The following is a 16,561-nucleotide window of genomic DNA, read 5'->3' as shown; positions in this document are numbered from 1 at the left end:
CCTTTGTTTTTTTTTTTATATCCTTCCTAACATCTTATGAAATAAAAAGTCAAATTCACTTTTCCTGATTTGCTTTATGTTCAGAGAGGAATCTAAACTGAAGCAGACATACCCCGATTCATCTACTCTCATCTTGGCCTTTGTCCAAATGCAAAAGGAAACAAAAAATAACAAAACCGTGGCTCTTACTCAAGGCAGAACATGATATTTAGCTCATTAATAATTGACTCTTTCTGGCAGAGGGGAACTTTCATCATTGATTGGGCAAAGCGTCAGCGCCAGTTGCCGTGCAGGTCCTCCCTCTGCCATAACCCGGAATGCTCCATCTCACCGCCACAAATCTAGTCGTAGTCAGAAAATTACTTCATTAAAACCTTCAAACTTGATATTTTCATCGTTGGGTCTTCTTGCCTACTTATGACCCGGTTATCTAACAGATAAACTGCAGCCAAAGGAATACGAATTAGACCTGTGTCGGTTACGCAACGAGCGCGGGTAATGTTGGCCCACGAGAGCGAGAAGGAGCTTCCCTGGAAACCACAAGCGGGATAAAGAATTCATTTTTAAAAAGCAGAGGAGTCTGTAGAGATACAAATGCACTGCAGAATATTAATTCTGTTTGAAACTCACAATATGAGTGGCTGCTGGAACAATGATCTTCCAGGACGCCGACATTAAACTTGATGCGACACCAAAGAATAGTAATAAAAATATGTACTTGTAAATGTTTCTTATTCCTCTCACCTACATCTACAGAAATCAGTCTAAAGCGACACCTTGTTACATTACCACCAAAAACCTGAGAGTTTATTGTTGAGATTTAGAGTGTTTTCACGTCTGATAATCCAGTAGACTTGGTTGGACTGGTCAAACAAACTAAACTAATTGAAAAACGTGTTCCTCTCCTCTCCTGTGGCAGCACTACACCAAGAGCTACTGAAGGAAACGACACGAAAACCTCTTAACACATCAGAGCAACTTCCTACTTCACGGAATATAAACAAAAATGGAGCAGCGTCAGGTTTTGGTGGTTGTAGGATTTCTCTTTCGTTGTTGGTAAATGACCACGAGCCACTTCTCCCACTTGTGCTAAACTGATGCCTTTGCTTTTACCCAGAATGCCCTGCGCCATAACCCAATTCCAGCTTTTGGAGCAGTCTCTGGTCCGCTAGGCATTCACATACACGTTGTTTTTTTTGTTTTTTTTGGTTCACATCAAAAGCTTTGCCAAGTGTTTCCATTGACAATAAAATTGCGCAAAACTGAACTTACGAAAATAAATTCACTTAAAGGAAACAAGCCAATTAAAAAAGAGAAACAACAAAAAAACTTTTTTGATAAACTTTTTGCGCCAGAGGTGGGTTTTTTTTTGTGACTGTATTAAAATTTGCCCATTTTGCAAAACTGCAATGGATACACTTTTTATTTCGCATCACGAGTCGTGATCAACAACCTGGATGGTAGCACTGGTGGAAAAGACGAAGAAGACAACAGGAGGTGGTAGAAGGATGTCGGCGCGGCATGTTTTTCGATGGCTTACTACGTGAACAAAATTATTCAAGTGTGATTTTAACTGCATGTCTTATTTAATGGGAACACCACAATAGAGAAATTGAGGTTTTTTGGCATTAGAACCAGACTTTCTAGTCAAAGTTTGATTAAAGCAGAATAAGCAGGGCTGGTGTGAAGGCACCCTTAATGTAATAATCCAACACAAAAAAGCTCAACCACAGCAGGAGTGGAGGAGGTACATCTGAACTATATTTTCTTGCTACAGATTCTCACTTAGGTTTCCATTGTAAGGCTTTGCACATTTTCCCCCTTATTCTTAACCATGAATCTTCCCATTAACATTGACTAGCCTCCCTGTTCCCAAACATGATGCCACCATGTCCCACTGCGAGCATGATCTGTTCAGCCTCACATACTTTTTTGCATGTGGTTTGCATGTGACATGTTTGTCACATGCAAACCACATGCATGTGACAATCACATCATCTTCTTCCTCAGGTTTGCAACCAAACTCTTTCCCCTCACACTTCTGAACTATGCACAACTTAACAGAGGTCTATCAAATGAAATCCAAATAAAACGCATTGGAACTGCACCTCAAAAAAACATATTGAGATCAAAGATCAAATTGATAAAATTGTGGATTTATTACACATTAAAAACAATAAGTGTGTTTGTAACTGCACCACAAATCAATAAAACATCGTAACTTTGCTATTTCTGTAATTACCTTTAAGTCTTTTTACTTCAGTTTTGGACACTGTGAACTGAACATACTGATGTGTCACTTGTTCCTTATATATATTTTTTTTTGTTATTGTTCATCTCTAAACTGTCTAGACTCCTCTGTGGTGGAAATTGGTGCCAAGGTAACCATGACATTTGTCTAGCATGACGACAGCAGGTGGCCTCAAGATACTACACACCACACGTAGCTGGACAGGAAGTAGCTGGAGTGCAGACGCACACACTGTGTTGGGGAACGGTACCGCTGCCACTCATGCTCTGGACAGAGATTCTGTCAAAACATGTCTGTGCATGACAATTACTTTCACAGCAAGCAATTACACCCACCTCACTACTGCCAACACTAAGTGAAAAACATTCAAACAGCAGAATGCAGAAATGTCCTTATTTAAATTGGCCATGTATTACACCTTCTCGTCCATTATGCACAAGTCCAGGTGCGTCTCAATATTTTATTTATTGCAGAGGTGTCTATTTTCTGTAACTCATCTCACAAATCCGATATTATAAGAGATCTACAAAATGTAATTTTAAATACATTAATGTAAGCCTACTGAAAAGTATGTTCATGTACTGTACCGACTATGCTCTCCAGTAATGGTCAGGCTTAAATAACACATTTTGCTAGACGATAAAATTGTCCCAGAAGTTATTGAGATAAACAATAATATTGTTATTTTGAGACCATTTTCAAGTAATATAATAATAAAGGCATAATAATGTAAGAACGCCCTCTTGTAATGTAAGAACAGTCAATAAACTTTCATTTCTAATGAGTATTTAACACATTTTAAACATCCAAAATAAATATAAACAGAAACAATAAATAAAATGAATTTTGAAGTCTATGCAAAGAATATTGTCCTTCACAAAAAAAAGCACCAGACTGAAGACTTTTATTGTCCAGGTTTTGGTAGAAAAAGAGAGAGGAGAAAAACAAAAAACACACACTAGTTAGTTCACACACAACCCGAAGTCCAGCAGACATTGGAGATGATATGTGGAAACAACATTAAAGCAGCATTTGTGTACCAACACTTTTGCTGTGTTATGCAGGCATACAGTTATCTTAAAAAGTATTAATAAATATTTCTCATCACCGCTTTTTTTCATTATCACAATATTACCACAAAGTATTGTGACAAAACATTAAGTCCATACCACCCTTAGAGCAACCAATTGTCCTCTGCAGTCACCTAACTAGTAAATAAATTTGAATGCGTGGAAACGTTTGGCACAGCAAAACTAATATTTAGTCATATTTTTGTCACAGAAGAGTTGTTTTCACATTCACACAGATGTCTGTGTGTGGTGAGCGGTCACCTGAGCCTCAACTTTAAAAGAAACATCTACGGTCCCGACTCCAACTGGAAGCTGGGCACAAAGTTCCCACCCTGGGAGATCCAACCAGTGGTCATTTCATCCTGGGTCGGCCATAATTAAGGCAGAGATCAGAGAGCTGAATAAAGCATGAGCTGTTAAGGAGTCCCTGAGCCTTACAGCGTAACCAGGGAGGAGTCACACCGGCACAAACCTGAAAGGCAACTCCTCGCATACAGTGATAACCCCCCCTCCACCCCCAGCTGGCTCTAGCTAATACAGAGATGATACAGGCAGGGCAAAAGGAGAAGATACAGCCCCTTTGGTGCCAATTAAAAGCTAAAATTATTATCCCAAACGGCACACTCAAAGAAACTGCATTCATAGGAGTAAAACAATCAGGCAGCTGAAGTTGTACCACGTCCGATTAACAGGAGAATGATTGCAGAGGCATCATGCTTGTATGCAATTGTGCAATTAAGATAAATATCTGAAAGTTATTTAACAGGAGAGAAAGGGAGAAAAAAAAAGGTACAACTAGCTACCTTTGGCCATTGATGCAGTTCAAAGTATTACCACACATGAAATATGACATAACCATTGGTGTACTGATCTGCCTTCTCATAATCTCTATGGTTGACAGTAATAATAATGTTGTAAAGGGAGAACCCATCATTTAGCTTCTGTTTTACGACATCTTCCTTTACCAGTCCTAATGCTGAAAATCATCCAAGGCCATCACAACTCACACTTATTTAGATTTATTCGCAGTTTGCCCGAAAAATAGATCTACTTTATGGAGACCGATTTTGTGAAGGGGGGATAAATAATCTTTCATCTGTGACGGGACAACAGTACTCATCACCAAAACGCATTAAAGCTGCTCCAGAACCTATTTTCAGACACTTCTTTTGAAATGGGGTCAGCTGCACATTTGAGATTGCGGCTCTGAAAGCTGCCCTCTGGTAGAAACTTGCCAGAGTGTCTCTCTGCTGGACGTGGTCCCAGGCCGGAGATCCAACCAGTGGTCATTTCATCCTGGGATGGCCATAACTAAGGCAGAGATCAGAGAGCTGAATAAAGCATGAGTTGTTCCAGTCTGAAGGAGGTAAGATTTTTTTTTCACATTATATAGTGCCTTCAGAGATTTTAGAAGTTGGTTTTGAGTAATATTTTCTTTGCTTAAATCAGGGGTGGGCAGTCCTGGTCCTTGAGGGCCGGTGTCCTGCAACTCTTAGATGTCTTCCTAGTCCAACACACTTGAATCCAACAGCTGAATCACCTCCTAAATGCAATCAAGTTCTCCAGAGCCCTGCTAAGGACCTCATTATTTGACTCAGATGTGTTGAAGTAGAGACAGAGGCCTGGAGTTGCCCACCCCTGGCTTAAATAATTCAAAAGGTTTTATTTATGCTTTGTTTTATACCTACTTAAAATAAAGTTTAAAGAAAGTTTAGGACTAAAAAGTTTGAGTTTACTGAACGTGACACAAGAATAAATAAAGGAGTGGATAAAAGCGTTAACTTAATTTTAAACTTTTTCAGCAGGAGCATCATCTGATAAATTACTACTCCATGCAAAAGTATGTATCGTATACACCCTTCAAATGTGTATACTATACATACATATAAATAATGCAGAATCATGAAATGGAACAAAATACAGTTTTTGTTTTCAGCCACTTCAACTTTTTGTCAACAGAGCTCATCTGTGTCTATTCCGAGTTTGGTTTAAATTACAAGAACCAATATTCTGGAATGTTCCAGATTCTGTGCATGCAAAATACATGCAACTTCCACTTTTGTCCGAAGTCTAAATCATAACACATCGTGATGATGGGAATCAGAAGTCTCTCTGTCAAACTCACAAAAAGAAATAACGTCTGACCATTCATGAAAAGTAAAGACGGCAATATCCTACATAGTTCATCACACAAAGCAGTCCTTCAAGAACAGATGGGTTATCATACTATGATGCAATAAGGTCTGTATATTGTAACTGGCCTGTCGCAATAACACATTTTACTGGACGATAAATTGCCCCAGACGTTATTGCGATAAATGATAATATTGTTGTTTTGAGACAATTTTTAAGCAATATAATGGTAATGGCAAAATAATGCAATAACGCATCTTTAAATTCTAATTAACACTTAACATTGGAAGACATTTTAAATATCCAAAATAAATTTAAAATAAATAAATAAATAAATAAAATGAATTATAAAATCTCTTTAAACTAAATCGTCCATCAAAATAAAAGGTTGAGACCAAAAAAAAAATAATTGAAACCAAAGCACCAGTTTCTACCAGTTTTTGGTAGAAAGAGAGAAAGAAACAATAACTCATACAAATGGAGATTATTGAGCTTGTAATACTATACATGCATATAAATAATGCAGAATCATGAAATGGAACAAAATACAGTTTTTGTTTTCAGCCACTTCAACTTTTTGTCAACAGAGCTCATCTGTGTCTATTCTGAGTTTGGTTTAAATTACAAGAACCAATATTCTGGAATGTTCCAGATTCTGTGCATGCAAAATACATGCAACTTCCACTTTTGTCTGAAGTCTAAATCCTAACACATCGCGATGATGGGAATCAGAAGTCTCTCTGTCAAACTCACAAAAAGAAATAACGTCTGACCATTCATGAAAAGTAAAGATGGCAATATCCTACATAGTTCATCACACAAAGCAGTCCTTCAAGAACAGATGGGTTATCATATTATGATGCGATAAGGTCTGTATATTGTAACTGGCCTGTCGCAATAACACATTTTACTGGACGATAAATTGTCCCAGACGTTATTGCGATAAATGATAATATTGTTGTTTTGAGACAATTTTTAAGCAATATAATGGTAATGGCAAAATAATGCAATAACGCATCTTTAAATTCTAATTAACACTTAACATTTCAAAAGACATGTTTAAATATCCAAAATAAATTAAAAATAAATAAAAAAAGCTGAATTATTAATTCATTCTGTAAGCTGATGTACCATACCATACCATACCATAAGCTGATGTAAATTCAAAGTAAAAGAAAATAAGCAGAAGCCAGAAAACATGCTTTTCAAGCAATATGGTGGTTCTTTATAGAGTTAAAACCCAAAAAGTGCATAAGTGAAAAAAGAAATCTGATATTCCTAAAATTGTATATTCAAAAACAAAAAGTAAAATTAATCATTATAACTTATTTATCTCCCAGGCTTATGATGCGCCGTTTAAACCGTCAAAAGTTCAGACATGATCTGATACTAAAACTAGCAACTTTTTTTGAAGGACAATTTTACTTACAGAGACTTCATAATTGATTTTATTTATTGTTTCTGTGTAAGTGTCTTCCAGTTCCAGTGTGAAATACTCAGTAGAATTTAAAGTTTATTGGTCTTTGAGAATCTGTCCTTGTACTGTCATGCCGTTATCTTTACATTACTTAAAAATGGGCTCAAACACAATATTATCATTTCTTGCAATAACTTAATAAACTATCCTTCTGAAAAATTTGTTATGGTGACAGGCCTACCTATATTCACTTCATTCATAACCTGCAATATTGTAAAGATATGCAACAGTTTTATTCAGTTGTTTTTTTTTTATTTTGAAAACTCTATATTTTAATTTCCTATAAAAATTCTGTTATTAAAACAGTTGAACTTTTATTGCATCCAGAGAGTTTAAAAATGGGAACTGAAATCCGGTTTAAACCCTCACAACCGTATCAGATATCAACAACAGAATATCTGATCGGTGCGTTTCTATGATCTACAAGCAAAAAAATAATAATTTCACTGCCACAAACCTGCCTGGCATGACATTTAAAGACTAAAAACTAATTGAACGCCAGCTGGGTTCATTTAGTAAAACAAGACGTTTAAAGCAGTATGGGTGTCTTCCTGTGTTTACCTTTATCAAGTGAGCCGACAGAAAGTGATTTGACCACCGATGCTCCTCTGATCACCGACAGTAGAGTGAAAATGTCACCCACTTGCTCTGAGAAAACCACAATACGAGCAAGACGTCCCACAAAAACAAGATATCATACACAATATACTCATACGCATTATCACACTTCACAAAAAAATATATATATTCCGCGTGTTAAGACTATGAGTCACGACTTAAAGCAGGCTGCCTGCCTGCCCGGTGGGTTAGCTAGTGTCGTTTTCAAACGTATGTTTCGATACGAAGGAGCCAGACTGTAACACCTCGTCTCCACAAACTTCGCAGCGCATAAATCCCCTGTTTTTCTACGGCGGTCAACATTTGGGACGACGGCATTACACAAGCGAACCGTGTGACAGTGTGTGAAAACAAGTCGTGACAGCTCATGTGCTGAGTGACTGCATATTTTAGTCGGAGATGCATCCATTAGTTACACTGACAGACACCCCTCCTCCTCTCAAAGTTATTCAGGTAACTTGAGTGTCGTTGGCTAATTACCAGAATGAGGATGGAACTAACCGAAAAACCTGCCACCTTCACCGGTCACTTTCAGGCAAAATGGGATACTTTCAACACGTTTGAAGAGCAGTGGAAATATTTGCAGCTTCTTTTTGTTTCCCTTTCTATCAAACACTCGAGTGAGCAAGGGAAATAAATGCCTTGAAAATGGGAGCTAATGTAGCTGCGTGTGCCGCATTCAGAAAGGCTAGTGGTGCTTAGCTAGGCGAGCTAACACAAGCTTCACCGGGCATAATAGTCCCAGCAGGACTCTACGTATTTTACTTTAACTTACCTGTGACCACCTCTGCGACCCACAAGCTGTCCCCCTGAAGCCGTCACCTATGAACTGCGAGCCGTGCTGAGTCAAAATAATTCAAATTCCACAAAAAGTCTCAGAGAAGCCCTCGCAGTCCAATCGCTTCAGCCACCGCCGCTGAATGGGTGCTACGCAGAGACTCAACCAAACCTCCTCCTTAGCAACGGCCCTCCTCCGCGTGACCTCATTGGGCCGCTCGCGCAGCTCTAAGGTGATCGATCGTTGATAGTACTGTAGGCAGGGTCACACTCTCGGTGGTGCAATGAGGATGGAGACACTGGAAAACTACTGTTTATAAAAAGAAGTACCGGTACTTCAGGTGACTCATGCGTTCTCCTTACGGTGTCATCCGTTTGTGTGACTGATTTGGTTCTTCCTGCACAAAGTCGGGGTGTGGACCGGGCTTTGAAATACAAAATGTTGGGTTTAATGAAAAACACAATCACACATTCAGCCATTACTGTTTTATATAATGGTTTTAAAATGATCTTTTATAAAACCAAGGCATTTCTGATATTCGTTTTTTGAGACAAGGATGTCTCAAAAGACAATACGGCAATGTAAACTTTCAACTTTGGAAATAGAAGTTTTCATTTAACATGAAATGTTAGAAAAATAATTATTGCCACTTAAAAACGGACCATTGAAAGTTGTAAGGTATTACACCTAGTAATAGGTAAAGTGGTATAAACACAGCAAAACATAACTGCAGCTTCTTAAGGTCGTCATAGCAACAGCTAAATCCATTTATATGTTTGACAATTCACAACCTTAAACTTGACAATCCCATTGTCATTCTAATAAGGCGTTTCCATATTTCATGCCTGTAGGTGAGGGTTCAAACGTAAACATGAAATTTCCTGGGAGTTTAACTGGAACTATGTTGTTTGGCTAGATGAGGCAAAAAAAATTTAACTTTACAGCAACAAGTACTCCATGTGGCTAGGAAGAAAATGCTGAATAAACCCCACTTCATTCCCCATTTTGAGTGTGATAAAAGATCTGTGATGCTATTGCTTTGTTTCTCTCTCAAACACCCGGAGAACCTTGTTACAGTGCATGGCATTCCTTTTTTCTTTTTTGTTTCCCTCTCCCCTTTAAAAATCACGCAGGTTCTCCCGGCCAACTGAAATTAGATCTTTGTTGCATCTTCCAGTAAGATGAAGGTCAAAACGTATGGTTATGAGAGCAGAAACCAAACAACAAATATGAAGCAAAACTGTCTATAGATTTCCAAGACTTCCAAGAAGTTGTGTCAAAGCACCAAGCTGACAAAGAGCACCAGGATAATCACCAGAACTGAACATCCAACCAACCGGAGTAATCAAAGACTAATCAGCTCACCTCTGTCAGAGAGATGACCAAAAAAAAAACCTGTTACCATGGTACCTCCATTGTTTCCAGGAGGAGATGTAAGATCCACCTGGAAGGTCAACGCTTGCTAATATACACCACCAATCAGTGCTTTATGGTGTAGCGCCAAGATAGGCATTGCAAACATTTGAATTCTGAATAAAAGGATCACCTGGAGAAACACAGTCATCTACTGTAATAAAACGTAAGCAGAACATTAAAACAGCCAGCTAGAACTTGAACGTACATCCCTCATAACCCTGACGGAATCCGAAAGAATCTGAATATGAGAATGGTAGAAAGTACCCCAAAACAGGCACGTTTATTCAGTGCAGTGTGCAGCAAAACCTGTGAATAAATTTTTGGTTTTGCTTTTATTTTTAGAGAAAAAAAATAGTGACACAACCTCTTTGGCTTTTTTATTTTTTTTTTTACATAAGTCTAAAATATTACGAATTTATGATAGGATAAAATAATGTAGTCCATTTTAGAGCAGGACTACAACATTACCAAATATGGAAAAAGTGATGCACTATGATTACTAATCACTGTGATTATACTTTCCAGATGTACTGTAAATGTTTATGCAAAGCTTCTTTTTTATTGGATCTTGATTCATATTTCACAAATAGCATTAGTTTAAGGCTCTAACTAGACCAATCATTACTCATTGATGACATATGACGTTGGTACATTTCTATGCTGCGATGCAGGTTAATCAATGCACAAGAAAATGCGACATAAAATGTATCTACCGGATATAAATTGTGAGTTTATTCGCAAAACTTCATGAACTATCCCCTCAAGTCTTCCAAATTCCAGACAGAAGATTTAAATGATTTTTTATTTTTTTTATTTGCTTTATATTTTTTTGTTCTTCCTAATTTCTCAAGCAGCTTGAAACTCTCCACTTTTTCCCACATGCATTGTCCTCATCTTCTACCTCTGTGTGCGTGCAACCCCTCCACCCTGATGGTGATGATGGTGACACATTGGCCCCTCGAAAAGGCCACAAGTTTATCTGCATTCCTCACATAGTTTTGAAGTCTACAAAGCTGCAGTGTAGCATATTTGGCAGCTGCAAAGGTTACAAAGTGAACAAAGGACACACACACACACACACACACACACACACACACACACACACACACACACACACACACACACACACACACACACACACACACACACACACACACACACACACACACACACAGAGAGAGAGACACTCAGAGAGACACACAAACACACACAAACCAAGGCAACAAAGTTGTCAAGCCTGTTATGTTGACTGTCATGCAAATGTGTGTCAAAATACCTCAACGGCAAATCCTACTTCTCATTGTGAAATACCTACACCGTCTCTTATTTTTATTGCCTTATTAATATCAACAAATATATAAATTGTGGTTTGTATAACAAATTTCACCAAGCTTTCAAAGTGATAGCATAGTTTGTGCGTGTGTGTGTGAGAGGCGCAGTGCCATCTTTTATCTATTAGGAAATTCCGCCCTCTTGTGGTCAACAATGGTAAGTTCAACAACAAGGAGTAAATTTACTGTAAAATAAGCCTAACGATTCAGCTTTCATCCAAACCTCAGCAAGAAATCTCTTAAAAAAAGAAACATTAAAATTTGTTTGAAATAAACCTGTAAAGGTCCAACTTAAAAAGAAAAAAAATCCTTTAATTACTTTTCTTGTCGATGTTTTATTATTATTTTGTTTACATCTGTTATAATGAGTTTTCTGACTGGAAGTGATGTGATCGTTCTGTAGCGGTTCTGACTTGAATGCTGGAGGGAGATTACGGTGATGGCACGGAGGACTTCCAACCTAAAAGACTTGGAGCTCGTCACCGGAAGCCCATTTCCGCTACTCTGATGAAAATAACAAAAACAAAACTTGTTTCTCACAATTACAACTTAATGAGATAATGAGGTATTAGAGCCAACCATCCTCTTCTTCTGCTTTAAATGTGCCAAAAACCCGTAAGTCTATGACAACATATTTATAGTTAATTCAGATTCAGATCCTTGTAGCTGTTGCTCAACAAAAGAAGCTGCTGATGCATCATCCGTCGATTTTCTTTCTGGACCAAAGACGATTAATTGCTTTTGCACACTTCTTTAATGTCCAGAGGCATAATTTGACATAATTCTTCCAAAGCTAACTCAAGATAACATATTATAATTGTGAGATAGCTATCTCACAGTTATGAGAACCAAGGCTCTTTTGGGGGGCGGGAAGGACATCGACTGTCAAAATACTGAAAGTTCGGTCAACAATTTTAATTTTGAGTTCTGTAAAGTTGATAATGATGTTTCCATTGATTATCGAAGAGAGTAAATCCTTTTTGATCTGTCATGTTTTCATACATAAAATGTAAAGAAGAATTGACATGGGATTTAAAATGGACTGGAAATGTGTGAGAGGTGATTAATTGCCTCCAGGGGAAATTTTCAATGAGTCTCGGCCTCACTCTTGCTTGCTTATTTTTCCTTTATAATGGAAACACACGTCACTTTAATGAAATATGCTAGATAAATAAACAAATAAATCATCTGGTATTGGCTCCCCTAAAACAGACACGTTTTGACTTGGGAGCTGGCAAACTTTCCATGAATTCAGTCTGACCTTGCCGCCATTACTCATCCAGACAGCAGATCACGGTACAGCGGTTAAGAGTGTAATCAAATTCATAAACACAGCCATTCGTCATCTTAACGAGCCGCCCGCTTCACCAGCAGTTTCATCTTCACAATTGCACTTGAATTTATTTATTTATTAGCAATGGTTGTTTGGTCAGGACACGTCTCCAAGACTTCAGCCATCTCGAGTCTCCAGGATCTAGTTCGAACTGGTCTGGGTCTCGCTTCAGCTAATTTCGTATAGCACCAGGAATTAGACGGTGACAGAATAGTTTCCCCACCAAGTCAGCGGGTCACCGCAGCTGAAATAATGTGTATAAAGCGCTATGGGACCAATATGTGTTTCTGAACCACACCCTCAACTCCCTCTGTGTCTCAATTCTTCTGAATATCAATGGCAGGAGCTTTGAAATTACAAACAGGAGATAAATCCGTGAGGCAGCCATTGCTCCTAGTAGAACCAAAAAAGGGAGATATTATGCTTTTAATTATCTGGGAATCTCTGATATTTAACAGCTGAGTAAAAAAGAAAAAAAGTAGATTAACCCCCAAACTCAATAAAAGCACAAAAAATTGTTTTAGGATCTTGACAAAAAGCAACTATTGGCTAATTTGGAACAAACTAGTTAATTGTTGAGGCTAATTAGCCTTGTTCAGGCTAGCTAAGTAAACACAAAGCTAGTTTTTGTCTTTAGGAGTGTTACCTTGAAAAAGCCTTTGTTCCTCGCCATGTGTGTGTTGTTGTTTTTTTTTTGGAATGTTTTCACCAATTAAAATGGTTTGTAGGGTTTATCTGTAACAAGCCCACTCTACTATAGCACCCCTGAATAAAACCTAATCAATTGCCTTCAGACGTTAACGTTGTGTGACTTGATCTCAGTAGAAATCTACCAAGACATGGCCGCCCAAATTGCCAGGAAAGGAGAGAATTAATCGGAAAAATAACCAGGGGGAAGAAGGAGTTAAACGGTGACTCTGGAGGAGCTGCATTGATCCACAGCTCCTCCTACTAGTCAGGAGCACCTCAAACATAGCCTCTTTTTATTTTAGAATAGCTGTGTGTCATTTAGTGCGTTTCGCTTTCTGAGATGACTGGGAAGAAATATTGCACTTTTGTGCAACATTTTTGTTTTTTGAATTGTACTGGTATAACAGGACACTGTAAATATTAGACAAAAACTGAAATGTCCAGCTTATGTGTGGAAGAAAACTGAAGACGGCAGCCGCACAGTGAAACATGGTGGTGGCAGCATCATACTGCGGGGATGCCGTTCTTAAACAGAGACGTGGAGGAAAGAGAGAATATGCTAGATGTGGTTCTTGAAAAAAAATTTAAAAATACAGCACACGATTGTGATTTTGTTTTTTTTAATATCAACAGTATAATTATGCAGCAAAGGAACTTATATTACAAATGGCTCCAATGCTACTATCTCTTTAGCCACGTTTCAGTTTTAAAAGCACATATAGATTACTTTACGCAAAAAAAAAAAACAATAACCTGTTTCAGATATTTACAGAATTTTTTATTTATTTAATAGAGATAGAACCAAAAGGGGGAAAAAAAATAATAAAAACAAAACATTCTTTGGGTGTGACCGTGCAAAACAATAAATAATGTCCTGACAGTGCTTTGCTAATCAGCGATAAAAAGCTCCCATTTTTCTTCCCTGTATTTTATTTTATTTTTAAGAGCCTATGTACACGGCTAAAACTGCCCCGCTTTACGAAAGCAGCGACTATGATCGAAGGTGCGGCTCGGCGCGCTTGCTACAGTAACGGTTCGCACTCGTCAAATCGCGTCTAACGAAAGCAGATCGTAGAAACTTAAAAGAAGAAGTGAAATGTGCAACATTTTCAGTGGAAATATAAGAATACATAGACCTGCAGTATCCCGGAAAGGACGGAGAACACTGTACGCACAAGACCTCTGCTGGTTTTTACTTTTTTTTCCCCCCTCAACGAGGCCTTAAAAATGAGCAGCCACAGGTTGACATCAGAAAAATAAGGTTTTTTTTTTCCTCTTCTTTTCTTCTTTTTACTTCTTCTGTCCCTCAGCAACTCCAGATCTTCCTCATTCAGACGATAACTTGCGGCTCCCACGACTGTCCGGCCACCTGGGGGCGACACTGTGCGATGACCAGGGGTCCGCTGGTGCTCTGGCTGTCCAGGCAGAGGCCGCTCACCATGTGCTGAAGAGCCGGGCCTTTTGGCTTCCACTTCTGCAGAGACGAGAGAGAAAAAACAAAGACAAATCAAACAAACAAACAAAGAAAAGCTGTTTCAGTCTGCAAACACACACCCTGGCGAGCTTCTCTGGTTTGTGTTCCATGGTGTGTGTGTGTGTGTGTGTGTGCGTGCGTGTGTGTGCGTGTGTGTGTGTGTGTGTAAGCACAGAAGGTTCATGTTAGTAGTGAGTAATGCAGCCTGACTCAGACTTGGATTAGAGTAATCGCGTGAATTACTGACTAACAGTTTGCGGAGTGGAAAAGTCACAGAGCATCCAGCTGTGGCGCCCAGCAGCAGCAGCAGGAAGGGGACAGTTTGTTTTAGATGACATCTGTGGATACTAATTGTCATTTTGGGAGGTGGTGGGATTTATTTGCTTTGCCCCGCTTCTGACTATTCCATTTACAGAGTGCCTAAAATATACAAGAAGGCTTAATTATGGATACCAGGATCAATATCTGGTTAAATGTTCCCGAGGAAGCAGTTTTTAGGGGCCATCAATGAGCTTTTGGGATAATTCTGGCAGCATTTTTCTGAGCAGAATTGGACGAACTCACTTAAATTTGTTTGTTAACTGGTACAGGCTCAGCTCTTAAGCTTCCAACAAGCTTAAAGTCAGAATCGCTCCAAAAGGTTAATGTTAGCCTGCATATTTTATTCCAAAAACTAGTGTTTGTGCTTGTTTGGAATCAAACTGTGTCCTTGTTTCAGCCATGTTTTTATTTTTTATTTTTATGGAGGCAGTGGCGACCCAAAGGGGTGGGCCCAGGGGGGCCACGGCCAACCCTGGAAATATTGTTGGCCACCCCAATCAATCCATACATGTAAAACCCAATAAATAACAGAATAAATAACTACAAATTGGTCGGTCGTAATAAGCAATAAATAAGTTAATTTTAAGATAAATTAAAGGAAGCTTGATCATTTCCATTTGCATGATTCATCGTTTTTCTCTTTTCTTTCTCTCTTTATACCATGAACTTCAGTCTGGTCCATTCACCTCAATTAGCCCATTTTTTGAAGGACAATTTTTTTTATCTTTTTACTTTATAACTCACTTTATTTGTTATTTGTGCTGGTTTTTTATTTTTTATTTTTTATTTTGGATATTTAAATGTCTTCCAGTTCCAGTGTTAAACGGTCATTATAATTTAAAGTTTATTGATCTTTAAGAGGCCGTTCTTCCATTCTTATGCCATTAGCCATGATGTTAACTTGAAAATGGTCTCAAAACAACAAGATTATTGTTTATTGTAATAATTTCTGGGACAATTTATTATCCAGCAAAATTTGTTACAATGACAAGCCTACATACAAATTTATATAAATCCTCATCACTGATTTGGTAAAAGAATTTGAAGATGGTCTGTATTCTAAATTATTTCACCCACTTTGTGTAATAAACCAGTAATTTCAACGGTCTACTTTAGCTCGATGCTGCCACCTCTATGTCGCTGCCAAGATGCCTGACAGAAATCCACAGTGAGCCGTTATTCACTGTTTATTGCTTTAGTGGCGACTCTTGAGTCAGTGGGTAGAGTAGAAGTCAAAGTGTGACGCACCGGAACGTTTTGGGTTCAATTCTTGCTTCCTCCTGTTAAATCTCAAACTTCCCATTGGTCTGCGTATCGGTGTATGAACGTGACTGAGTGAATGTGGTACAAATCGTACCTAATCGTAACCAGAAAAGAAGGATATAAACTCATTTCATTTAACAACGGGAATTCAGCAGCACCAGTGCATGCTGAGAGGCACATGGTGTGCAGACGTGCCAGCAGGGTTATTAATACTTTTCCCACTGGTGATTTCCCCCCTCGAGCCCCATCAACATTTGTTTCGCAACATGGGCTGTATTTTTTTTAAAGGTGTGAAATACCAGACTTTTTTTTTTTGGTAATATCCACAGTAGCTCCAACCAACGCATTTAAAAACGACTCCTGAGTGATTACTTTCCTTCGACTCCACACGATTCAGTTTTTCACG

At 38.4% G+C, this 16,561-nt stretch overlaps 2 protein-coding genes across 8 annotated transcripts in view; both read right to left on the bottom strand.

Annotated features, from left to right (window-relative positions):
- Positions 1-8,569, bottom strand: part of numb (NUMB endocytic adaptor protein) — a 52,957-nt gene extending 44,388 nt beyond the window's left edge. For 2 of the 7 annotated variants that reach the window (XM_044142851.1, XM_044142853.1), the window contains exon 1: positions 8,325-8,567. The gene's annotated coding sequence lies outside the window, so the exon portion shown is untranslated. Of the gene's footprint in view, positions 1-8,324 lie in introns of all 7 variants that reach the window. The other 5 variants (XM_044142848.1, XM_044142850.1, XM_044142847.1 and 2 more) reach the window with 3 other exon arrangements.
- Positions 8,570-13,700: 5,131 nt separating this feature from the next.
- The window catches only part of galnt16 (UDP-N-acetyl-alpha-D-galactosamine:polypeptide N-acetylgalactosaminyltransferase 16), a 54,405-nt gene continuing 51,544 nt past the window's right edge, over positions 13,701-16,561 (bottom strand). Inside the window, exon 15 of the mRNA XM_044142869.1 lies at positions 13,701-14,571. Coding sequence (XP_043998804.1) covers positions 14,428-14,571 — 144 coding nt within the window. The 3' untranslated portion in view covers positions 13,701-14,427. The remainder of the gene's footprint in view (positions 14,572-16,561) is intronic.

Source organism: Gambusia affinis, linkage group LG16, assembly GCF_019740435.1.
Source record: "Gambusia affinis linkage group LG16, SWU_Gaff_1.0, whole genome shotgun sequence".
Lineage (NCBI taxonomy): Eukaryota > Metazoa > Chordata > Actinopteri > Cyprinodontiformes > Poeciliidae > Gambusia > Gambusia affinis.
Note: the sequence above shows the minus strand (reverse complement) of the source record. Positions and strands in the feature narration are given on the sequence as shown.